This window comes from Sciurus carolinensis, chromosome 5 (assembly GCF_902686445.1).
Source record: "Sciurus carolinensis chromosome 5, mSciCar1.2, whole genome shotgun sequence".
NCBI classification, from domain to species: domain Eukaryota; kingdom Metazoa; phylum Chordata; class Mammalia; order Rodentia; family Sciuridae; genus Sciurus; species Sciurus carolinensis.
In genome coordinates this window covers 101,975,424-102,001,683 of record NC_062217.1, presented here as the reverse complement: position 1 = coordinate 102,001,683, position 26,260 = coordinate 101,975,424, and the positions used below count along the sequence as shown (strand labels likewise).

Below are 26,260 nucleotides of genomic sequence, written 5' to 3'. Positions count from 1 at the left end.
GAAGTGAAAACTTATGTTCCCATAAAACCCTGTACACGAATGTCCATAGCTGCTTTATTTGTAAGCCTGAAATTGAAAACAACTTAGGTGTCCTTTGATGGGTAAGTGGTGGCGGAAACTGTCATACCATTGGAATATCACTCTGCAACAAAAGGGAATGAACTATTGACAAATGTAACAGCTCGAATGAATCTCCAGAGAATTATGCTGAATAAAGAAAGTCAATTTCAATAATCACACATGCCATATAGTTAAAATATTATTTTTTTCAGTACAGGGGATTGAACCCAGAGCACTCTACCATTGAGTACATCCTAAACCTTTATTTTATTTTATTCCTGATACAGGGTCTGACTCAGAAGTCCAGGATGACTTTGAACTTGCAATCCTACAGCCTCAGTCTCCTGAGTTGCTGGGATTATAGGCATGCACCACCATACTATGTTTTTGTAATATTCTTGAGACAATAAAATTATAAAAGTGGAGAACAGATCTGTAGTTGCCAGGAACTAAAGAGGGGTTGAGTGGGAGAAAAGTAGGTGTGATTTAAAAGGGCAACTTGGGGCATCCTTATGGTGATGGAAGTGCTGTGAATCTTGACTGTGTCTATGTCAATATCCTACTTGTGATATCGCCCCATAGTTTTGCAAGATGTTACCATTGGGGGAATTTGGGAACATGTAAAATCTCTATTATTTCTTACAATTGCATGCCTATTGACAGTTATCCGAAAACAAATTTTACTTAATTAAAAAAAAAATTTAGTTATAGATGGACACGATACCCTTATTTATTTATTTTTATGTGGTGCTGAGGATTGAACCCAGTGCCTCACATGTGCAAGGAAATCACTCTACCACTGAGCCACAATCCCAGCCTTTAACTTAATTTCAAAAAAAAAAAAAAAAAGAACACAAGAACCAAGAAGTTTTTTTTTTTTTTCCTTCTAACTACCCTTCCCATAAAGACAGAGGATATGAAGATCCTTCACCTTTCCAGAGCTGGGGAGAAGGGTGGTAAGTGATAATAAAAAAACCCTTCCCAGTTGTCTTGTACACCAGGTATTATTGTGCTGCACCAAAAATGGGAGAAGAAGGTCAGAGCAATGGCGACCAGGGAGAAATTATAGAAGATGGGTGTCTGGTGTGTGTGCAAACAGAGCATGTGGTATGTAAAGAGTAGGGAAGCAAAATTCACCCTAGAGGTAATGAGGTTGATTTAAGTTAGGACTGCATGCAAGGGACAATGACCCTCTAGACTGAAGACCCTAGGTCACTGCCTATGACAAGACGGGTATTGTCCATTAGACAGGTTCCAATTTTCAAGTTTGCTAGATTTTTTTCAGAGAGGTTGGGGCATTGGGAAAAGTGTCCCAGGAGTATTTCCCTAAATCTATTAAGAACAATCATTTAGCGAACACTCTTGGTGTTTCAGGCACTAGGCCATCTGCTTAGTAGCCATCCCCATAGGGCAGGATGCTATCTCCATGCCACAGGCTAGGAAGCCCAGGCTGCAGGAGACAGCAACAGGGGCAGGTCAAGACAAACCCTTTTGACCTGGACCACTCACCTCTCCCTGTCTGAATGCTCTTATCCATAAAGACCTCCATGCTTCTACTATGGGGGTGAAGAGGAAGCATGGCCCCAGGCCCCCACCCCCAGAGAAGGAAAATCACATTGCCTTGAGAGTACAGCAGGTATTTCTAGGCCAATTAAATCAGAGAGGTTGTTATTGCTAATGTGTAATTGGTTTTAAGATCAGCAGACTTGCCTAGCTCTGGATGACAATATTTAAACAGCAAAATGCCCTCATCCTGAGTAGTTCTTGTGAACTGTGACCATGGCCTTCTGCAGCTGCAGCCGCCTTCTGTCAGTTCCCTCCTTGAAAGCAGTGGCTCAGCTCTAATTGACTGCTGGGGATAAATATTTACGGGACTGTGTAAACGAAGAGCATCTGCCTGTGAGGTCTGTTCACAGGATCTCCATGCAGCATCCAGGAAAACCAGCGGGCTCGGGGGGCCTCTTCAAGCTGGCCATCTTTTTCCTACAAATTGACAAGCGCTGTAGTCTTCCAGACTCAGGGCCGAATGTCTAATTAAATTTTCAGACCAGGATAACGGTGTTAACTCCTCCTGGGTTCAGGAAGGCCACAGCTTCATGGCTCAGTGAGGAGGGAGGTCCTGAGAGGATGTGCAGGCCCCTTCTGAGACCCCAAGCTCATCTTCAGAACCCCATCACCACTTGCTGGGCACTGCAGACTTCAGACCAGGGAGGTAGATGCCCTGGCTCTACCACCAACCTTCAAAGTGGGGAACTGCTCACTCCATGGGAGATGCAGCTACCTACGCTATTCAGAGGGGAAGAAATCTCCACCTCACAGAAGACTTGTGACAATATGGGACAGAAAACACTGGGAACAGGGCTGTGCACAAAGGAGGGACTTGATGCACAGCAGCCGCTAAGTATCTGAGTAAATGGGTCCCAACCTGGGCTGCACATGAAGTCATCAGGGTACTTAAAAATAGATTCCTTGGCCCCACTTCCATCCCACTGGAAAATCACTGGGCCCAGGAATCCATCTTGTTTTTAAAGGAATGCGCTAGATGATTTTGATGTTGTCAGCCAACCCCAGTCTGCAGCCAGGGCTGAGTCACACTGACCTCAGCCCACCTGAGTTGGGCCTCAAGTTCCTGGCCGAGACAGGCCAGGAGTGAGCCTCCACATCCCTTCAGGACTCTGTCTGAAGTGCTCCTTTGGTTTTAGCCTGATGCCCTGGCCCTATGGTCCCCTAGGAGGGTACTTGGCATGGTCTGTGGATGCAGGGACTGCTGACTATGACCACAACATGCATACTTCTGTATGGTATGTGAGTGAGCTCTTCATGAGAAGCTCTGAGCAAGGGCTGTGTGGGGCGAGGTGGGGAAAGGTGCAGAGTTTGCAGGAAGTATCCTGGCTCCCTTGCATGCGCTATGTCACCTTAGTGGTCCCTTGACCTCTGTGGGCTTCACATACTCAATGTCAGGGCAGAGGATCAGATGGGGTAGCCTGGGGGCTCACGGCAGGGGCCATCCTGGCTGGGGGTGGGCCAGAGGAGCAGAGACAGTGTCTCAAAGGAGAAAGGGTTGATGCAATGAAGGTTGTGGGCAGACAAGCCCCTGCCCTGTCTGGTCTTATTTGACTGGGTGAGAACTCAGGGACACTCTTTGTCTGAGCATAGTCACCATGATTTGACCCTCTGCCAGGATGAGAGGAGCCTGGTTGGTGAGGCCTCCTGCTGGACAGCACCTGCCTGGTCCCTGTGCCCAGGTCTCAGGGAATGAGGAGGGGAGCTTAGGGCTTCAGCTGAAAGAGTTGGGATGTATGATGTCCTGAAATGGCTCCACCCATTCCATGGCATTAATATAGATTCTGTTGTGGGCCACAAAAACCCTTGGCCCTGACAACCTCCTCCAGCCTGGGAGAACATAACTTCCCAGAGGTTAAGGACTGGGAACATTGTTGGCAATGATGATCTCCATCCCTGGGTATTGGCACTCCCATCCCTCAGCTCCACATACTCAGCCTTCTTTCCTGTCCTTCCTAAGCCCTCATGCCTCTGGCCTTGCAATGGACCAGTTCCCGGCATGACTGACCTCCTTTGTGAGTGTTCTGTCCACCTTCTGCTTCAGCCTAAGTATGGGGAAACCCAACCCCTGAAGTCCTCTCATGTACCCCAGGGTCAAGCCAGGTAGTTGGCTCCCTTCTCCTTGTTCTCATTTCTAAACAATTCCTCCTGCTGCACCCTCTTTCCCTTTGGAGCCTGACCACCCATTGGCATCAATTTCCCTGTTGCTGTGTTGTACTCAACACAAAGATCTGGATTTCCAGTTCACCGTTACCCTCCCTATCATCAATGGAATCCTCATTCTTGTTAACTTGAATAATCATGAAGACAACCCAGCCCACATCCTCTTCTCTTGATTCATTTCTCCACCCACCTTTGTGCAACTTCAGCACCCACTACCAGGAACACATATGGGAACTTCTCACTACCAAAAACCCACTGCCTCTGAAGTCTAACATATACCAACTGTACCCTGACCTTCTGGTTCATGTACTGTCACCTACTGAATATCCTAACCTCACCAGGATCTCCAAACCCATTGGCCTCCTGCTTACTCTCACCATCCATGAGACACTCTTCCACTTGTCTCCTGTTACAGGCTGATGGTGTCCTCCCCAAATTCATATGCCGCAGTCCTAACCTCTAGCATCTCAGAACGTGTGTTTGGAGCTGGGGCCTTTAAAGAGCTAGTTAAATTAAATTGGGTCACTAGGGTGGGCCCTAATCCAACATGACTGATGCACTAATAAGAAGAGGAGATGAGGACACAGGCACTCACAGAGGGAAGACAATGTGAAGACAGAGGGAGAAGTTTTCATCAACAAGCTGAAGAGAGAGACCTCAGGAGAAACCAACCCTGCTGACACCTGGATCTCTGATTTCCTGCCTCCAGAACTGTGACACAAGAAATTTCTGTTTACTACTCATTCTGTGGTACTTTGTTGTGGCAGCCTAAGCAGACTAGCACAATCCCTACTCAGTTCCCATTCCAACATTAAGACGATTCCTGTGCCACACCTCTCTCCCTTGGTTATGTCCAACTCTGGCCTGAGCCCATTAACCCATCTACTTTTTCCCGAACCCAAGAAGCTGAGCAATGTATGTGTGTGTGTTGGGGCAGGTCCTACATTCCAAGAGATTCTATCATGCTTTTTGTGTGTGTGTGTGTGTGTGTGTGTGTGTGTGACTTGAGAATCCACCCCAGATCTCTCAGCTTCTACTGTGACTCTGCTGATCTAATACCAGGAACTACAAGTTTGAGCGCCTCCTCACACTCTATCCTGCCATCACAGGTGTAGTCCTGCAGGTCATGGACCCAGATTTTGTTTTCCCTGTACAACAAAAGTCTCTTATTCTCTGAATGCCAACTCCTTTTAGTCCTTCATTGGTCTCCTCCCTCTTCATCCAGCTCCTTTTACTGAATTCCTTCCTTGCACTTGTCTACATACAACCATGTACTTGCCGCTCCTTTTAAGAAACATTTCCTTTGACCCTCATCCTCTTCCAGACATTCCCCTATTTTTCTGCTTCTTTTAATATCAAATGTCTGAACAGAGTCACCCACATTTGCTGGTTCCACTCACTCACTGCTCCATCAACAATCTTTTTCTGTCAATGGACCATTCCTGTCCACATCCAACCAACTCGCTTCCTACTACCCCAGCCTGATCCTTGTCAGGTTCACTGACAATGTTAAGGTTGCCAAGTACAGCATCTTCCCTCTGTCCTGTTCTTCCTTGAACTCTCTACAGAATCCATAAGGCTGGCCAGTCTCATCTTCCCTGTTGAATCTGTGACTCATCTCCTGGTTTTACAGCTGCTGTTTCTCACTCCCTTTGCATCTTTACTTGACCCCCCAGTCCCTGTTCTCCTATTTCTAGATGATCTCATCCAGGTCGGGGACTTTAAATATCATTTAGGTGCTGATGGCTCTTGAATTTATATCCTCTGTACTGACCTCTCCCTTGAGCTCCAGACACATAGATCTAACTTGACATCTCCATTTAGATGACTCAAAGCGCCTCAAATCAAACATGCTCTGACAGGATCTTTATGCCCACTCCCCACTGTGTTTCCCATATCAGTAAATGTACCATCATCCACTCAGTGGCTCATATTAAAAATCCGGGAATCTCTCTTGCTTCCCTCTTCCTTCTCAATGTGTCTGCTTTGAGATATATCTAGACCCACCCTCATCTTTCCATCTTCACTCTCAACTCTCACCCACACTGTCATTGTCTTTCACTTTGGAATGGGAATCGTTTCCTAAATGGTCTCTCTGCCCCTCTGTGGGCAGGAACTGCTCCCGGAAGGAGGGCTCTGGGGAGGACTGGTTTCCTGCCTTGCCCAAGACACTGTCAGTGGTGCTAATTGAATTAATCGGTTTGCCCAAGGGGCAGTGTATGTGCTCCCTCCTTTCTGCTCAGCTTCCCTCAGAAACAGCACTTCCATTCACAAAGCCAGATCAAGTGCCATTAACAAATTAATTCCGATTAGTGCAGCCCAAGCACTCAGACCTCAAGGCAATCCTGGTCAGTCGTCTGGGGCCTGGCCTGCTAATAAAGTGGAAGCTGTGCTGGAAGCAGAGGCGATCATTTTGATGCCTGTCTATGTCCCTGGAGGGGAGAAGAGTGGGATGTGATTTCACTACAGTCTCTAGAGGGAATTAACTCACTTTCAAATGATAAGTTATTAATTCCCCAATGTGGTGGTCAGGTCTATGAGAACAGAGTCAGCTCAGCATTCCTCCCTATAGCCCTTGCAGCTTCTATTTAGGATAAGCATTCAGCAGTGCCCAATAACTGGAATAAAAAAATAATTGGTATGTGAGAAATAAATCTGAGACACTTCATTCTTTTATTTAACAAATGCAATTGGACTGCTACCCTGATTGACACAGCAGATTCAGAACCAAACAGAACCCTGTCCTCTTGGACCATACAAATTGTGGAAAGAAGGCAGAGGACTGACATTAGCCACAGAAATGAAAAGATGCCCTCAGAGATGTGCTTAGCAACACAATCAAGATAGGAAAAGAGGCCTAGGTGACAGAGTGCTGATGTTAGGGAAGGATGCCTGGGAGAGCCTGAGGCCCTGACTTGGGCTGGCTCTGCATGAAGCCAGGAGCCAGCTCTGGGGAAAGAACCTTCTAGAGAGGGACCATAAAATGCAAATGCCTGTTGTCAGAGAGCTAGCGGCATCCATCCAGCATACCCATCTTTGCCAGCCAGCTTCTCTCTTTGAGTCCCCAGGGTAGGACAGACATCCCTCATCCACCTGCCTGGATGTCATTCCTCCATCCTTCCTGCCCCTCTCACTCATGGTACAGGGTTTTGCTCCATACCTACATTTTCCAACAAAACCTTTCAATATTCCAATCCTAAGGGCTCTTTGACCTCTCTGGCATCTGCTGTCTCTATTGCTTTATGTGGATAAGCATATATCCATTTCTATGCACTTGGACCTCCTCTGCTAGGCTCTCTCTTGCCCTCTTTCTATCCCTGGGCTGCTCAAGGGCAAGGAGCTTCATCCCCAATGTCTCTCATACCCCCAGGCTGATCACAGGTTCCTCAAGTGTTGACACACAGGGAGTTTGAATAGATTGCCTGGTCCAAAGCCATACCTAACTAAATGAAGACTCCTAGAAGTCTCGCTTCTTCTCATCCTAAAATGCCTCATGTGGGCAAGAAAGGAAGGAACTCCATAGAACTAAGGCTACTTTGGTTGGAAAGTAGTTTCCAAAAGGATGATTAAAATTTTTTTGAGACTCCAATAATATTAGCTTCCTAATAGTAATAGTTGAACTTCAATAATACTAGCTTTCTTACGGAATGCTTGGAAGCTTTAATAAGAACCAAGGCCAGACAGAGGGATGATGACTGGCTGGAAAAGGACCCAGGACTAAGAAACCAGATGAAGGAGGAGGCCAACTATCCTCTTAGAGGTGAGATCCATCCCAGAGCCCCATCTGACCATTCTCCCAACAGTTCAGATCTCCAAATCACCATCAACACAGTCCACCAATAAAACATAGCCTCCTTCCCACTCAAAACCTCCCCTATCCCAGCATTCCCAGAAGTCCCACAAATCCAGAACTCTTTAGTGTCACCTAGAAAGCTAGAATATCCTCCAACAAAACATGAAGATACAACAGGCCTTCAGCTTCAAGTCACCTTGCCATCCCAGCCTGAGTTGAAGAGCATCTTGAGCACCCAGTGCTATGGCTAATGGAGATGAGACCATGGTGTCCAACCCTGGAAGAGGGAAAGCCAGTGGGCATGAGGATGAGATGAATGTGGAGATGTGCTGGGCACTGCTGCTAACCTTTCACGAGGACCGTCCTGGCCTCAGCCCACTCGCTCCTCCCGTCTGACGTCAGCAGGCCGATTGGAGGTAAGCGTTCATCCTCGTTGGAAGCCATTTTGACTATCTTTCTCAACTGAGTGAACAGATCCCCCTCACTGAGACGGCGGAAATTAATGACAACATCCAAGACAAAGAACTGTGGGGGAAACAGGTCAAACATGTCACTCATGGCAGCTGGCCCAAGGTGCCAGGCCTTCACTGAGACTTCACTGGTGATCTTAGGCTGGGGATTGCTTAGGCCCAAGGTTCCCAAGGTATTTGGTATTCTGAACTGTCCTATTTGGGAAATGACCCAATGTTGTTGACTGTGCTGAACTTCAAGCTGTGTCCCCTGCCACTACTGAAGAAGGTCAGATTAAATTTAGCCAAAACAAAACATGCTTTTGTGGTTCCTAGTTCATATAAAACCTTTATGTCTTGGAGGAATGGTTCAACCACTGTTGGAGGGCAGTCTCTCAAGACTAAGTATATGCATACTTATGACTCAGCAAATACGCTTATAAGTACATATGGTTTAGCCTATGACTTGGAGAAACATACCCATGTATACTGGAAGAAATATGAAGGAATGTGTGCATATCAGCCTTTTTGCATTGGCAAGATGGTAGAAAGAGCATCATTGTTCTCCAGGAAGGGAATGGATAAGTAAAATACAGTGCTCTTATGTAGTGCAGAATTAACTAGAATGAACTATTTAGAGCTATGGGGATAGATCTCAAACACACTGGTGAGTGAAGAAAAACAAGTCAGCCAGCAGATAATATGGAGAGGAAGATTAAAGTGGAAAATTCCTGTGTGTCTGCACATGCCCTGTATGTAAACTCTATGGTGCTATCATTCTGTCACTTTGAAGGTGAGAGACTTGGGCTTCATAAACAGCCAAGTCCCAGGTTAAGACATCATTTTAAGCTGATTGACATGAGTACCTAGCCCCTTCCCTGAGCAGTGTCTACATGGCCTGATCCAGAGCAAGGGTCTAAAAGATTTTTTTCTAGAAGGGGTGGATATTGTGCTATATGGGGGCTGGGAAATTCTGGGTTTGATTTTGAGTGAATATGGAAAAAGTCTTGTTTTGTGACTGGCTGACCATGTGCCAGGTGGGCTTGGTAGCCTCTTGCTGGCCTTTGAACCTGGGAACAGAGGTGTCAGCCACCCTCCGATGGCAGGCAGACTTTCACTGGGCTCCCCACTTATTATAAATGTGAGATGAGCCCAAGAAGAAAACACTATAGAACAAATAGAGGGGGGTGGGGATCCATGGTATGGTTGTCAAACAGATTTTAGCATTTTAAAAAGCAAAAACAAGATAATACCCCCTAAAATTCCCTTTTTCAGGGAAAATATTTTTGTGAAGCCTCAATATATAGAATATATAGTGCAGTGAACACTAAGAAGGGGTCAGAAACCCATCCTGGTCTGTTCCCCAGACCTCCACAGGGTCCTTACTACCTCTGTGGAATCCTGTTTGAACACCTAAGCTGCAGGACATAGAACATGGCCTTGGGGCATTGGCAAGAACTGGGGGTCCTTTCCACTCTTGGGCAAACCATTTTCTGAATTTCACATTCTCATCTGTCAAATAGAGATTCAAAGCTCCCTTCTGCAGATTCATTTTGAGGACTAAATGGGATGGATGAGTGTAAGTGCTAGACCCATGATTTAGCACAAGGTGTCTCATCCAACAGTCCTTAACAGGGTTCACCTGTCTGGGTGTGGTCTCCAGAGAGGCCACAGCCTGGGTAACTACATGGAAATAAACAGATGTGCAGGTGGGGGCACCAAGGCCATGCTGGACTTCATTCACGACCCTCATTTTGTCACTCAGGAGCCTGACCTGGGTCCTCAGGGCTGACGTGAGAGCCTAGGGAGGGCATTCCCTATCTGATGACTCTTCTTGTTCTTAAAAACTAACTGGTGGACAGAAGTTGGACTGACTGGGAGTAGGAGAGCCCACTTTGGGGCCACTGTTCCCCAGCTCACTGTGTGACTCAGGAAGTGGGCTGAGCACCCTTGGAGAAGCAAAATGGATGAGCACACTTGGCCACTGTGTAGCCTCATCCACTCCCCCAAGTGGGAGAGGCTGCAGAGGTGACAAGGGACCACTTACCTGGTTGCAACAGGCCACAATGACATGTTCAGGTTCAGGCATGATGCTGCTTTTCTGGGCCACCAGTGTGTCCTGGGTGTGACCAGGGAGCCGGTAGGAAGAGAAGAGCCCATAGTACTGCTTCATACAGAGGGGCTGCCCTGAAAGCTGGCCTCTGGCACTGTCAGTGGGGATGGAGTGGCTGAAAGGGGAGAGCAAGAGGGAAGCAGGCAACCATGAGAGAATGGATGAAGGGGAGAGAGAATCAGTTCTCGTGTGCCTCTGTGCATGTGTGTGGTGTTGGGGATCAAACCCAGGGCATTGTGTATGCTAGGCAAGCACTCTACCACTGAGCTACACCCACAGCCCTCTATTGCAACTTGATTAGGCAAAATGGGGTACCAAGCCCAGAAGTGCATTATGATGTCAATTTCAGAGCTTACTTCTTCACTTTTTAAAATAGTGGAATGCCCCATTTCCTTGGCTCAGAGAGACCCTCAGGATTGTCTCAAATTTCCCCTAATCCACCCCTATTTCATGCACTGCTTATGTGCCCTCTGTGCCTTTGCTTATGCTGATCATTTATTAACATGGTTTCACTCTTACCCCTGCATTCTGCAGTTCCATTTAGAAAACTCTCTCCTCTCCTCTAAAAGCCTGCCACTTATCACCTGTTCTAGAAGCCTTCTTTGATTTCAAGGCATAAAGTTCTTTTTCTTCTATGGTCTCTGCATGACTTGTGTCTATCATTCCTCCCATCCATCCACCTACCCAACCACCAAGCATGCATCCATTTACCATCCATCCATCCATCCATCCATCCATCCATTCATCCATCCATCCATCCATCCATCCTTTCACACTTTCAGTCAACAAATAGTTGCTATGCTAGGCACCATTCTGGGGTCTGGAATACAGCAGCAAACAAGACATGATTTTCCTGCTTTGATGGGGTGTGACAGTCCTAAGATATGTTGGTGAGGGAACAGATCACATGTAGCAAATTGGTAAACAGGATGATATCAGGTAGTGAGAACAAATGGCTGGCAGGGGCAGGAGGATGTAGCCATTGGGAGTGGGGAGGCAGTCTCACTGAGGCCCCAGTTCACTGAGCTGAGCCCAGTGAGTAAGAGGCTACCATGTAGGCAGGCAGGGTGGAGTGTTCCAAGACACTGCCCCTCAAGGTGTAAGTGACACACCGAAGTCATGATTGACCCATGACGATGAATGCTGGAATCCAGAAATATTTGTAGCAACATTATGGAAATTTAAAATCTATTGAATCCCATAATAAAAAACATATTTTGTCCTTCCTTTGTGACGTTTTTCTAGTAATCCATTGTGAGTTTATTTTACAAAACTTAAAAAAAACAAACAAACAGTCCTCCTTAGAAATAGTTTGAGAAGCAACTGTGGAATTCTAAAAGACAGAAAGGATTGAAGTTGAGTGAAGAGAAGGCAGGAGAGGTAGACAAGGCCAGGTCCTGTGGTTTTCCTTGTTTTATTTATTTATTTTTTGTTCATTTGTTTGGTTTTGGTTTTTTATTTTTTTTGGTGCTGGGAGCGGAACTCAGAGCCTCACTCGTGCTAAGCCTATGCTTACCACTGAACCACACCCCAGCACTGTTTTACTTTCTTAATGACCTTGGTTGTATGAGGAGAGTGGGAAAAAGGGAACCCCAGGAAGAATGAGGAAGAAGGCTATAGCTGAGATGGAAAAGTGGGCTGTGGGCTGTGGGGGGAGGGAGAGGAAGAAGGGCAGCCTAGGAGAGTTCTGGAAGGAAAGTGACCACACCAGAACATAGTGTATAGATGCGGGGTGAGGGAGAAAGAAGGACTTCATGATTCTTAAACTTACCAACTAGTGATGTGCTGGTGTACTTACTGAGACAGCAAGACAAGGTGAGAAGCAAGTTGTGGGGGGGGGGCATCCAAAATTCTATGGGGCTTTTCTGGAATGACTGGGAGACACCCAGCAGGGATGCCTGGGGCTCATGGGAAGAACAGAGATGGATAGCTGTATTTTGTGTCTTGCCCAATGTCTGAGAATCTTTTGAGGGTAGGGATCTTTTGAGGCTTTATTTCTCTTCCCAGCATCAACATATTGCAAAGTGAATTAGTTAATTAATTAAGGATCCAAAACAGGTACTCAGGCAAATGTTCCAGCCTTATGGCATTTACAAACATTGAACACAGGAACCTTCATGCAGATATGCATTGATGTGTGTGTGTGTAAGCACACACACACACACACACACACACACACACACACACCTAGGATTCTGTGTTTAGGACTGTCCATGATAAATGGCTTCAAAGTCCCTAGGCTTAGTAGGCAGGGCTAGTGCCCTCTCTCCACTGTCCAGCTGGGCTGCTGTAAGGGATGAGGCTCTCTGAAGACAGAGGATTGAGTTCTGGAAGGAGGCAGAGCATTGTCAGTGAGGAGGGAGATGGCCAAAGAAACTCCTTGAGGAGAGAGAAATTCTGGAGATCCAGTGTGGGAAGGTACAGTGACCATGACATTAGTGAGGACTGGGAAGCGTGTTGAGGCATGCATGGTTAGCTCATGCATTGAGGAGTTTTCTGTGTGCTTCCTTTCAGGCTGAGAGATTTTAGGCCTCAGAGGACAGTCATGGAAACCCCATAGAAAGGCTACTATTGATATTCCCATTTGGCAGGCAGGGGATAATAGCTAGAAGCCATCAGACTCAGAGGTCAACATTGGCAGTTTGTGGTAATCTGACTTTAGATTCAGGTTGATGACCCTAGGGTCTGACCTCTGAGCCTTTCTGCTCTTTGTTTTCTGAGGGTCCTGCCTCTTCCTCTCTAGAAGGGATGTGGGTCTGAACCCCAAGGCTGGGTAAAGACTGAGCTGGATCCAGTTGAACAAAGAACACAGGTTGCTCCTTGTTCCCTCCTGGCTGTGTACCAGGAACAAGTTACCTAATCTCTCTGAGCTTCAGCTTTATTAACTGTTCAAAGGACACTACTTTGGGCTCCTCTCTCTTTCCAGCACCTATTGCCCTTATATACTATGCCTCTGGAGACCTGGGTCTTCCAAAGATCCTCCCTCTCCTTGTTATTATCAGGAGGCTTGGGGCTTGGCCAGAAGAGGAACTTTCCTTCTAAAATCAAAGATAACCTACAGTGCTTGTACAACTTTCTCCATCTTTTCTCCACATCCACTGAGTTTGGTAGGGTTGAAGAAACAAGCTCAGAGCAAGGAGACCACTCCCCTTACACAGTACAGCTAAGTTCACCACCACCTTAATCTAACAACTCTTCTCTCTCCACCTTCCATGTGTTCCATAGACTCCTGACAAATTCATGCTGTGCAAACATTTGAGGTTTAGAGGGAGGAAGGCATTTTAAAAAAAAAGATCAAGGACGGATGGTGTTTATTCTGGGAAGAGAAATGTTCAATGGTCAAGTCAGCTCGGTTAAAGGTCTTTCTGATGCTGAGGAGTGGACAGGGGAAATACTGACTCTGTGACTGTGGCCAGGAATACAGAACAGGAAGAAGACACGGTCCCTGTCCTCTGGAGCTCCCTGTCTAGCATGGCGGGGAGATGGATGCATGAAAAGACTGTGCCAGAGCAGAACACTACCCATCTGGAGCCGGCCCCAGGCCTACCTGTCCAGCAGGGTCTTGTAGCTGAGTACACCAGAGATGAGGCTGGCTGCGAACCTGCAGATAGAGGAGACGCTGAGTTTATCCTTCTTCTCTCCCTCCTCCTCTCCCTCCCTCCGCTCTGCCTCCCTTCCTGCTTCTTTTTCTCCTCCCTTCCTGTTTCCTCCTCCCTACCTTTGTCTCTGCTCTTCCTGTCTCCTCCTTCTGTTCCACACTCAACCATCACCCACCATATGCCAGGTCTGTGTGTGCACTAATCAGATGTGGTTCCTGCTGCCCCTCCCCCAACACTGTCAGCCCATCACAAGCCTTGCATTAAAAATGGTCCCTGGGGATGCAGCAGTTCTTGGGGAGAGGAGAGGAGAGAAGAGGAAACTGGAATCACCTTGAGGAAAAGGAGGAGGAGGAGGAGGAGGGAGAGGGGGCTAGGAGAGGCTCCAGAGTCAACAGGAAAGGGCTGGATGGTGAGGGGAACAGTTCTCCCTAGGAAAGGCCAGAAAGGGGGTTGGGACCCTCAGAATATGGGAAAATTCAGTCTACTGGGAAAAGCCCATAATTTGGTTCTCTTAGTGGCTAAGGAAAAGAAAAGTGAGTACTGGGGGGCTGAGGGGAGGCCCCAGAGAACTGTGTCAGGGGACCACGTCATCTTAATTGTCCATGGATGATGAGGCAGAGCTTAATTGCATGGGAAGGAAGTGCCCCCTCAGATGCAATTTGGAGAAGTGTTTTCAGAAATTCATCCATCCACACTCCTCCTTCTGCCCCAGTGAAGTTCTGGCTGCAGGGAAAGGGGAAGGTTACCTCCATCACTGGCCTACAGTCAGTGCAGCTGGCCTTGCAGAGAGGATCAGGGTGGTAAGGGACTTCCCAGCATGGTTGAACCCTGCCAGAAGACTCAAGGACCCTATATTTTCTCCTCAGGCCACTTTGGCCTGCCTTCTCTCTGAATTGACCCCACCATTTGTCCCATTCAGGTCTTGAGAGCAGAAACTGAGACTCCAGCAGGAGGACCCTTGTACTCCCCAGCCCCCACCCTCACCTGTCATCGTCATCAGTGGGCCCAGAGGCCCTTCCAGCAGCTCAGTGAGCTCTGAAATTGCAGCAGATGGCAGAGGCTCTGGCAGCAGCGGCTGGCAGGGAGCTATGTTTCCACCCCTCTGGAGTCTCAGTTTGGAACCTGGGCTCTGGAGCAGCAGGGGCTACACCCTCAGGCATTCTGGGGCAGTGTGTCCCAGCCAGGAGTACGGGTGAGTGGCAGAACACACACCTCCTCCCAGGGCCTCAGCCAGGTCAAGGCTGCTATGGGAGTCCCCCGGGTCCATGACCTCCATTTAGTACCCGCCTCAAAAAACATATTTTGAGGAAGACTGTGTGTTTATTACCTGAGTGCAGCTATGCCTAAACTCCTTGCTGACCCAATGGTCTGGACAGCCACTGTGTTGAGACATTTGGACCCAGAAAGCTCAACTAATACACAAGCTGGGACCTTCCTTGTATTGGGACCAGATGCCCTACTATGGGCAGGTTCCCAAGTTGCAAGTTCAGGAGCACTGTGGCCTCACCTTAGCTGGTCGTTGGTGTCTTGAAAGTGCTGCTGAGCAAATATGACAGCTGGGCTGGAGTTGACTGGCAGAGCCAGGCGGTTATTGAGATACATGTCATTGAGCCAGAACTCAGACACCTGCCAAAAAGCACAAGGAAGAGGAGCCATTCTGGATTTTTGGTGATATATCCCTCTGATGCCCACACATACCCCTCCCAAAACAGGGCACCTTTCCAGTGGAGATTACCAGTTCTATCCTGGCAGCCCCAAGGAAAACTGGGGCACCTCATTGGATTATTCACTTCATTCATAACTGAGCCCCAGTTATGTGCTTGGGCCCAGGTGCTCTCAGTCCGCCAGGCCCGTATTTCATCTCTGTCCCATTCTGTCTCCTTTCTTCCATTCTTGTCTCCCATTCTGGATGGTTAGTGATACATCCCTGTACCCTGCCTGTGGGTCTCATTTCTGTTTTTTACTCTACTTTGCTTCTCTGACTTCATTTCTATCTCCATTTCCCCAATATCTATTCCCATATTTCTATCTTGTCTCAATCCCCCACCTCTATTCCCACCTTCCCCTTATTCCTATCCCCCATCTGTCCTATCCCTATCCTTGTCCTTTATCTCTCCTCCTTCTTTCTCATCTTGCCTGCCCCTCATTCTTGCCTTTTGTGTTCCCCCAACCCATGCTACCTATCTGGTCCCATCTATCCCCTATCCCAGTCTCTCCCTTTGCCCCATTTATGTCACCCACCTGCCTCTCACTAAAATCCTCCATCTGTCTCTACATCTGTCTCCTGCCCTTCACCCATGGGACCCTTGTCAGCCCCTCCCAGCAACCCTTACCCAGTTGGCTGTTTTCTCCTGTCGCTCTAAGAGTTTCTGTTGCAGGGTCTCACCAAGGCCACCAGGGGCCCCAAACCGCTGCACAATGGCCTGGCTCTTTCTGAACTGCTCCTCAGGGACAAGGTGCTGCATGCACTGCAGGTAGGTGGCCAGTGTCTGCTGCAGTGGGGGCACTGGCAATTTGGGCAGCTCCTGGAAGAGGGGTTCACAGGCACTCAGTATGCATGTCTTTATTTATAGGCCACGACTGTCCCTGAGATGATCCATAGCATGCCTCTCATTCTGTCCTATCCTGTTCCCTATTCTGGGACCTGTCTCTTTCTGGGGCCTGGTTCAACAGAATTATGAATTAAGGATACTTATGTTTACTATTCCTGTCCTTCACTATGCTTGGGTTCCAGGAAGGCACAAAACACAGAGGAAAAAACCTTGATGTTGGTATCAGCCAGACCTTGACCTTAAGGCTGACTAGTGGTATGACCCTGGGCAAGTCCCTCTCCCTCCCTCAGTGTGTTTCTTCCCATGTAAAATGATCCTTTTATAGGATCAAAGGGATAATGCATATGAAAGTACTTATAAACCATAAAGGAAAGGTCTAAGATGAAAAATTATTGGTATTGTTGGATGGGAAGGGTGCTACTCTTATGGAGATTTGGATGGATCAAATACGGCTTTGGGTGGGAGACATGGTTCAGTGCTACTCTAATGACAAGAGTCATCAGTGCTGAGGGAATGCTGACAGTCACATTTCCTAATCCCCAAATCCCTGGCAAGATGTTTCCTGGGAAGATGGCCCATGCCCTGAACTCCTTGTTTCATCTCTCCCAATTATGAATCCCAGGAGGAGGATTTTGTTCCATGTGGGGATTAGGGGTGGGTAGGTGCAATGGAAGTCCTTCCTCTCCAAATTTATTCAAGCCTTGGCTTATCATCCATAGAACATAAATAACAACTCGTATCTAGAGGGTCACACAGAGAATTAAATGAGAGAAATGACTGGCCACAAGTAGGCACATCATAAAAATATTATGATATTACCAGTCTTATCCCTCCAAAAGAAATCCTAAGAGGAAAACTGTAATCTTGGGGTGCTCCAAAGTGTGGCAAGTCAGGAGAGAATCCCAACTGCTGAGAACCCACCACTGAGAACCCCATCATGATTACTTACACAGACACTGTACTTCCTAGTTGCCCAGTTGCATTTCATTTAGGAATATCATGGCTGTCTTCAACTTTGTCACCTAGCCAGGCCAGAATTTTTTGTCCCATTTATAGAAGAGAAAGCTGAGTGGAAAAACTAGTCCAAGGTCACAAAACAATCCGGTGGCCGAGCTGGAACCGAAACCAGTCTGCACCCAACATCTGGGGATTTGCCTCTTTCTCCTGGGTTGTTCTCTCCCTTTCTCCTGGACTCCCTTTTCCACCCCTTTCCTCCCTGCTTATCCCCTGAAAATGGTAAAGCAGGACTCTTGATATTGCTTAATTTGTAAAGTCGGCAGGCAGTGGGCTGCTTTCCTTGGAGGAATTTCTCCTCTACGGGGTGGTGAGTTTCCATGAGGCAGTCAAGAGTTCACCCCACCATGGTTGGCTGAGAGCAAAGGGGCCCCTGGAAGGCATTCCCTGCTCTGCTTCTGCCCCTGTGTCTTGGGCAGAGGCAGAATGCTGATAGATGAACACAGTCCCCTGCCTGTCTGATCCTGTCTCTAGAGTTCATTGCTTCAGCAGGGTGTGGGGTTTTGGTGCCAACTACAGGCTGCTGCTGCCCTGGGGACATGTGAGAACGGGTTTGGGCAGTACCCCGGTTGTTCATCCCACTCCCAGAAAGCCAGGTCTTTTTCCCTATTCAGCCACTCTGGTCTTCTCTTGCATTTGGTGGGGTGGTCTGTGTGGTCAGTAGGTGGGTAAGCAACTACAGAAAGCTCAGCCCAGCTGGTGACCTGGCCACGAGTGCTGGCAAGTCTGACTGGAGCCACCTCTAGAAATGGCTACCCTTCTTCCAGGCTCTCATTGTAGGGTAGGATTCAGCCTGGGTAACAGGGAATCAGAGATGGGTAAAAAGAAATGAAGTGGGAAATCTCAGGTCAAACATTTCAGGTGCAGAGGGACTTCTTTTCCAGATACTTTTAGACTTCTGAATGGAACCAACAAGGGACTTTGGAACCTGGAGTCCAAAGTCACTCAGGTCCATGCATGCTTTCTAGGCAGTTCATGGAAACCAGGCTCTCGACTGGACTCAGAGATGATGGAGAGACAAAAACCTGCTTTTCAGGAAACCACAGACCAGGGGAATGGGGGTCATGGCAGGAACTAGAGGTAGCAGCAGAGGAGCTGATTAACTGCAAAGGCTGGGGCAACATTAATGAGCAACTTCAAGGTCAGAAGTCAGAAAATTCTGATTAGGGTTTCAAATGAAGGCAGAGGGAAGAGGAAGAATAGTGGCAAAAAGACATATATGAAAGAGGAATCAGTACAAACAACAACCTGAAATTAGATATCTTGTTCTAACACTTGAAGGATGCCTACCCTGGGAGGCTGTCCTTGTTTCAAACCAGTGGAGAATGTGGTGCTTAATGTTCCAGGGCTAAACCAGTGACAGCAGCTGGTGCTAGGCTGTGGCAGGGTTTGTAGTAGGGAATTCAGCCTCACCCTAAATAATCACACTGGGCTCAAAGCCATCTGAAATGGAAATGGGCCAGGGGAGGTGGCAAGGGGAGTAGTGTGTGTCAGAGGTCAAGGGTTCTCCCTGATTTTAGGATTAGGATGTGTGGCTGTCAGCATTCCCCAGCACTTCCTGAGCCACACCCAGTCCCTCCAGGGACTCTGGGCTCCTCTGCTGGCCTGGGGCAGCACTGCAGCCTGGGCCTCATGCCCAGGAGAATGCAGGGTTGGAGAACAGGAAAATGCTGGGTGTTAGTCCCCCTTAGGACTATTCTGGAAGCAAGAGCATGTGAGTGAGGAGAGTACAGGTAAGACAGGGCTCCAAAATTACTCACAGTTTCCTCCTCACTGTTGGAAGTTTTTTCAGCCATCTTATGGGGGATTTTTTCCAGGATAGGCATCTTGGTGGCCCTTGATCTCAAGTAGCAGAGGTGCAGATCTGGGGACAAAGAAGGAGAAGCATTAATACAAGAGTCACTTATACCTGCAACAAACCCTTTACCTCCCACAGCCTGATCTCTGCCCCATGAGGAGGCCAGAGCTTGAAAGTAATGTCGAGGGGCTGATTTGCAGATCTGGCTCTAATCTTTGATCCCAGGCCTGTTCCTGTGACCGCAGCGATCTCTCTGAGCCCCAAGTTGGAGAGGGTGGGTCCTGAAGTGAGCCTCTAGCTAGTACCCACTCTATTGAGATTGCAGCTGTCCAAGGCCAACTGATCACCCCAGAGCAGCACTGGAGGTAGTAGGGCTGGGTTTGCCTACTTCTAATCCATGAGTGGTCACTATTGAATACTAGCTTTGCTCCTGCCTGGAATCCAACTGGTATGTGCTTTATTAATTAAAATATTTTTTCTCATTCAACTTTGAGTTTCTCAAGGGCAAGACCATATCTGCTATGCCCAGTGCTTCATCCTTGGTGCCTGGCCCGGTGTCTGGCATGGAATATGGGGAATGCTAGTAGACTAAGGAAAAAAAAAAATGCATGTGTGAATGTACATGAGCATGAATGACTCCAAGGTCCTCTGTGGTCCTTTGCTCTATCAGGCATTCTGGGGTGTTTGGGAGCCTGGTCTATGATGAGGGCAGGGAGGACATTGGGGCCTGCTGGAAGGACTATGACTTAAGCTGTCACTGATCAGTAGGCTCCTAGGGTAGGTACCATGGGAATGTGGATGGAGATGATACAGGAAACTGGGTGACCAGGGTCCTTAAGAGTCACCTGACAACCTGGGGATGGACATTAATTTTGAAAGTACAGAAGTTAGCTAGCTCAAGAGGGGCAAAGGCCAGTTTTTAAAGCTGTGGTGGTATAGCCTCTACCCTCTGTAAGCCCCTTTAACTTAAGCCTGCAGAGGTATACAACCAGGATTTCATCCAAACCACCCTTTATTCTTTTCCAAGAGTCTGAGGCAGATGTTTAGCCCATTCCACCACCACCACCCCTATGCAAAGGCAAGTGCAGCCCTGGTGCTGAGGCTTAGCTGGCCTTGGGAACACAGCATTCAGAAACATGGATGCACTAAAGCCCAAGGATGGAAGATCCTGGGACTGAAAGGCTCTGCTGGCAGAAAAATGTAAAGCCCTTATAGGCAGGTGTAGGGCACTCCCAAACTAAGCCCAGAGACTGCAGGGACTGCCTCAAACTGTAGGGCCAAAGTGAGGGTCCACTCTAACACTATGCTGTTTTGAGGGGGCCATGAGGACAAGGTCTAGTTTGTAAAGTCCCTACAGAAGGTGCAGTCAATACCTCTTCTTCCTCTTGCTCCCCAGAGGTGCCACACAGAGTAACACTTGTCAGCTTCAGAGACCCCTCATCTTAGGAGCACAAACTTCAGTCAATGATTTCCTGGTGGTCTCCACTTGCCAACTCCTTTTCTTCCTGGGGCCACCACCTAGAGGGTGTATGCATATATGTCTTTCTATCTGTTTGGTGCCCTCCCATCTGTATTCCCGTTGACCTGGTTGTGAAAGTCAGCGGAAGGGATCTCTCTGCTCTGGTGGTCCCACCCTACTCTGTTCGGGCATCACAAGCATCTCTGAGCAGCGAGCTTGGTCAGACTTGCCACCTGCTGTCGCTCCTCTCACCTTTCTGTGAAGGTTTGGAGAGAGCTGAGTGCTCCCGTACTTCAGGAAGCTCAGGATGGGTCCCGCGGACCCTCCCGCGGACCCTCCCAGAGGGCAGAAAGTGCACTTGTCTGTGGTTCTAGGTGACATGAGAACATGCGCGCGGAGCCCTGATGGTGAAGCCTCTCCAAGCCCAGGCACCCAAGCTGAGTAATGCTGCAGCCTCCTGAATGTTCCCCGACGGCGGTTGCTACCATGGCCTGGGGGGATTTGGAGAATCCTAGGGCCTCTGGGTCCCGATGCCGTCGCTCCATGGACAGCACCTCCGGAGGGACAGCGCCTCTGGTCCTTGCCCTCCGCTTCCCGGGCCCCGCTTCCTGTGCCGCCCTCGGCCCGACCAGCCCAGCCCTTCTCACCTGCTCTCCTGGGCTCTGGTTGCCTGCGCTGCCGCTGCACCACCAAGCAGGACTGGGGGCGGAAACGTGAGCCAGAGGGATGGGGGTGGGGGGCAGGCGCGTCAGCAGCGCAGAGATGGGGGCTGCCACCTAGGCGGGTAGTAGAGCCTCCGACGTCGCCGGGTCCCGGTGGCAGCCCGACTGGCTGCAAGCGAGCCGGCCGCGCCACTCCTCTCCTTCCAGTTCCTCCTCCCTCCCCTTTCTCCTTTTCCCTCCCTCCCTTTGCCCCTCCCCTGCCTCTCTTCCTCTCGGTCCTCAGTCCTCCGCAACCCATCCCCCCGCGATCCCACCTCCCAGTCCCGGAACCTGCCTGGACGGCTTCCCTGATGATGTCGCCAAGCAGCTGCAGGATTCAGACCCGAGAACCGGGTACAGAACGCTGTTCTGACGGTGTGCCGGTTGCCCCCAGCCCAGGCGTCCCCAGTCTCAGCAATCCTCCAAACCCACCATCACTCACTGCTGTGGCTGCATAAGCGGAATGGTGTTTGTGGACTCCAAGGAAATACTGCCCCTCTCCCCAGTGGCTAGGCCATGCTCAAACCCTACACTATACTCCCGTTCGAAATAATAATAATGAATCAGCTTGTTGATCCCTGTAGAACAGTCCTCCATTTGCCATCCCATCCTTTCTGGCACTTTGGGGTGGGAGGTGGAATTGAGGAAATACATACTTGGACCCACCCTGGATGGCAGACCTGGAGTTGCTTAGGACATTTGACAAGAGGCAGACATTCCTCTTAGACAACCCTTTCGACATATAGATGCTCCCAGAAGAGTACACAGAGACTCACCACAAAGACAAACACTGCTCACACACACCTTGCCAGACTCAAAGACCAAAGACAGACATGCACATACCAGCAGTGTAGACATGCTCCCCTACACACACATAGATGACCCTAACCCAACTGCCTTTCCATACTGGAATGGAAGGACTCTGCAGCAGTGGCTGTGGGTTCCAGAACTGAGAGTATCTGCACACTTTACCCTGGGGCTCCCACTACCAGGATTCAACAATGGGAAACTTCTCTGGCTGCCCTGGGTGACTACTTCCATTCAGTCCAGGGGCTGGGGGTTGGCACCAGTTCCCACACTCACATCCTTTCCCTTTAGGACTGAAACCTGCTTGGCAAGGACACAGCAGAGGTGCTGACAACTGTTCCCCCACTCCTTGTAGGATACAATCTGACTAACAAACACACATACTCCCTGAGATGGGACCCGTTTTCCTTCCTCTGTCCTTGAAAGATGGAGCCCATTTCCCTTCCTCTGACCGCATTAGCTCTATTCTTACTCCTTTCTCCAAGCCTGGAAGGATCCGGATTCAGGTAGAAAGGGAAGCCCAGCCCAGGATCCTAGGCGCTCTGGCTTGTTCCAGGAGGGTCCTCAAGGGCCGGGTCGGCTATCCAGCCTGAGTGGATCCTCAGGCTTCTGCTGGTGTCGCCCAGCAATGTGCTGAATTTGAATAGGAAGGGCTTTCTCTGACTGAGGGGAACGTGTGCTGTCGGGTGTAAGTGGAGAAAAGTCCACATTGGATTTGCTTCCTTTGTATCCCCTTTCCCAGGTAACAAAAGAGCCACAGATTCTCAAATGTCTGCCAGACTCTGGGCTGGATTGGGGTTTGAAGACCCAGATAATCCTCCCCTCCTACTGGCTTTGTGCCAGTATGCCCACCCTCACCAGTAAAGAGACTAGGCCTCCTCGGACAGACATGGTTTATTAATTCGGCGGAGGCGCCGCGGGGCAGCAGGCCAAGTTTGGCACTGGGAAAAACCGAAGGGAGTACAGACAAACGTTCTGCTCTACGCTAGGGAGTTCCGAGGTGGTCGCTCCCACACCTCCACCTCTGCCAGGAGTGCAATCACTTCTCATACCTTGGTGTTCCAGACCCCGTTGGATAAGAGGGAGAGGACTAGGGAATGGGTCGCGGATAGGGGATTAGGACAAGGGAAGTCAAGACTGGGAAGGAGCTGGGGAACTCGCTGGAGGAGGCGGGTACTTAGCCCGAGCTGGCCAGTGTGCTCGCAGGGCAGTCACCTTGACCCAAGGGGGTAGGGTGGGTGGCTTGGAAGAGGAGTGGGGCTGCTAGCTGTGTGTGTAATAGTAGTTGTAGTCATCCTCACACCGGTCAAAAGGGTCAGGCGGGCTGCAAGGCTCGCCATCCTGGCCCGGCACAGAACGCTCACGTAGGCGCACAGCGTCGTACAGACCCTGAGGCGGCTCGTCTAGCAGCACATCCCGTTCAGAACGCGAGCGCGTCAGGAGGCCCACGTTGCGCAGGAGCAACAGGACCGGCGCATAGAGCAGGTTGGCCAAGCCCATGCCAAGGCTGAGCTGCTCAAAGCCAAGCGAGTGTACGATATGGCCAGCTACTATGGGCCCGAGCGCGTAGGCCACGGAATAGGAGATGTCAGCGATAGCGTAGACGCTGCCGTAGACTGAAACGTGGCGCACGTCCACCAAGAAGGCTAGCGTGGGCAGCAGCGCGGTGTCCACTAGTGCAATGCCGAAGCAGAGGCCACAGAGGGAGACCACTAGCGGCTCGAAGGAGCGACAAGCTGGCACAATGCACGAACTGGCGCCAATCACTGCCAGCCCCAGCGCACCATACAGCCACTGCAGGTGTGGGTAGCGCGCCGCCAGGCGAACGGTGAGGTAGACACCTAGCACGTGGGGCACGAAGGCCGGTAACCAAACCATTCCCATCTCCCACTCCGACGCCGCCATCGTGTTCTTCATCCACGTGGCGATAGTGGGCTCGAGGAAGGCAAGGGGAATGTTGCAAGTGGTGAGCGCGCCGGCTACCACAGCGATGTAAGGGTCCAGCATGAGACGATGGATGGGCGTGCCCACTGGCAGATTGGCCCGTGCGCGTGCAGCTGCGGAGAAGGGCTTAGCCACCGCCAACAGTAGCAGCGCGTCGAAGAGCGACACGGCAGCAAGCACCAGAAAGGGCACACGCTTGCCAGCGAACTCGTAGAGTATGCCCCCGAAGGGCGGCGCCACTAGGCTTCCGAAGCTGATGAACGCCAGCGCCACGCCCAGGGCTCGACTGCGCTCAGACTCCTCAGGATACTTGTCGGCGATCATGGCAATTCCGGACGTGTCAGCGAAGGCTGAGCCCAGGCCCTGCAGGCTGCGTGCTGCGAACAGCGTGGCATAGTCCTCGGCGAAGGCAAACATAACCGTGGACGCAAACATGACGCCCAGGCCGATCAGCAGCGGCACATCGTAGCTCATGCGGTCAATGAAGGGACCGCTCAAGGGATTCACCAACAACTGCAGTATGGCCTTGGAGGCAAATAGAACTCCAATTTTCACATCTTCACTCTCCGTGGGGTAGCGAGGCCGCAAGACAGATCGGGCCGGCCCGGCAGCCGTCGGGGACGCCGAGGTGTTGGCAGTGTAGGCGCTTGCATTAGCCAGCGTGGGCGGCGGCAGGGTGGGCTCCCACACCTCGGAGGTCGGGGTGGGGCTCTCGCTGCCCCCACGCATGTGAGCGATGTAGTCGGGCACGATGGGCACGATGACCATGAACAGCATGTTGTCCAGTAACAGCGCCACGCACACGATGACCAGCACCAGGCGCCGCTGCCTCTGGGGCTCTTGCAGTGCCGCGCCCACCGCTTCCGACAGCTTGGTGGCCGCTGCCCGGGCCTGGCCGGCCGGTGCCGCAGGTTCCATGCCCCCACCTAGTTGCTCCTCCGAGGACGCCTCCACCGGAGTCGGGCACCGGCGTCCCGCAGTGCAGAGACCAGGGTGCAGGACTTCGGGGGCGCGGTCCTTGCCGCGGAGCGCCCCCTCTGCCTCAGGTGGTTGTGGGGCTCATGCCCCCGGGTCCAGGGATATGTAAAGACTCCGTCCGGCAAGGAGCCGCCTCCGTTTTTAGCCGATCCTGGGACCCGCCGCCAGTGGGCTCAGGTGCGGCTGCGAAGGCGGGTGCGCAGAGGGGTTGGGGCAGAGACTGGGCGTGCTACGCCGGGGGAGCGCAGCACGCACTCCCTGCCGTGCCGAAGCCGCTCCCGTGGGCCGAGGGACATGCTTCTGCCGCCCGCCAGCTCACTAGCCCAGCCGCGGCGCTCCCCTCCCTTCGCGTCGGCTCTTGCCTCCTCCTCCGCCTCCTCCTCTTTTTTTCCCTTCCACTCGGGGCTGTGACGCGGCGAGTCCCGGCCCCCGAGTGGTGCCCCGGCCACTTGCGTCGCTCATGCTAATACGACGTCGGCGGGGCGGGGGCCAGGGGCGGGGCGCGGCCGGGCAGGGGTCTGCTACCTCGATGAGCCGGGGCTAGAAACCCCAGGAAGGGGTCTTGGTGCAGAATGGTCCTGCACAAACCCCTGCAGATGTGCGCATCATGAGAGGAGCGGGCCCTTGGTCTCCCCCAGTTCTAGGACCTACGGGGTCAGCCCCCGTTCTTCTCCTGGGAAGAGGGGCGCGGCAGCCGGTTCCCCGCAACCCAACAGGAGAGGGGCAACCCGTGGCTTGAGATCGCCACCTCAGAAGGATTTCCGCGCACAGCCCCCGAGGTGAGCCGTGGTGTGTCCATCTGTTCTCGCAGCTGGAATGTGGAGCCGCTACCCCAGGGGCGCTGGCACCGACCCCCAAGCCCTTTCTCTGGCCCCGCCCCCTGGCCCCTTCCACCCCCGCGGAAAGGGAGGGGGAGGCTCAGAGACTGCTGGGCCTGGTGTAGACCGACCAGCCCTTCGGCAGAATGTCACCGCAGCTAATTCCCGGCTATGAAACATGTGGGGAGTGAGGGAAGAAGTCGATCGCCCCCACGCAGGATTCGCGAATATCAGCCCTGTCCCTCGCAATCTCCCGCACTGCCTTGGCACCCTCCTCCCTCCCGCTTGCCTGGACTCTCCCTTCTGCTATCTCTGTGCAGGTCCCACAGCTCCGCCTCTTCTCCCTTCTCTCCTCCTCACCCCCTCCCCACTCTTAACTCCTCCCAGGCCCTCTAGGCACCAGACCAAGCCCTCCCTCTGCTCCTGCGAGTCTCCTCCCACTTTTCTAC

The 26,260-nt window shown here is 50.7% G+C and overlaps 2 protein-coding genes across 5 annotated transcripts in view; both read right to left on the bottom strand.

Moving 5' to 3' along the window:
- Nucleotides 1-21,375, bottom strand: part of Chat (choline O-acetyltransferase) — a 51,203-nt gene extending 29,828 nt beyond the window's left edge. For 2 of the 4 annotated variants that reach the window (XM_047554552.1, XM_047554555.1), the window contains exons 1-8: nt 21,211-21,375; nt 20,478-20,622; nt 19,067-19,170; nt 16,074-16,265; nt 15,248-15,366; nt 13,689-13,742; nt 10,076-10,256; nt 7,927-8,104 (exon numbers count right to left, since the gene is read on the bottom strand). In XM_047554552.1, coding sequence (XP_047410508.1) covers nt 7,927-8,104; nt 10,076-10,256; nt 13,689-13,742; nt 15,248-15,366; nt 16,074-16,265; nt 19,067-19,132 — 790 coding nt within the window. In that variant the 5' untranslated portion in view covers nt 19,133-19,170; nt 20,478-20,622; nt 21,211-21,375. The remainder of the gene's footprint in view (nt 1-7,926; nt 8,105-10,075; nt 10,257-13,688; nt 13,743-15,247; nt 15,367-16,073; nt 16,266-19,066; nt 19,171-20,477; nt 20,623-21,210) is intronic. The other 2 variants (XM_047554556.1, XM_047554553.1) reach the window with 2 other exon arrangements.
- Nucleotides 21,376-22,950: 1,575 nt separating this feature from the next.
- Slc18a3 (solute carrier family 18 member A3) lies at nt 22,951-25,787 on the bottom strand. The gene has a single exon (XM_047553620.1). It carries the CDS (start codon nt 24,931-24,933, stop codon nt 23,335-23,337), a length of 1,599 nt encoding a protein of 532 aa, XP_047409576.1. The 5' UTR covers nt 24,934-25,787; the 3' UTR covers nt 22,951-23,334.
- Between the last annotated feature and the right edge of the window lie 473 nt (nt 25,788-26,260).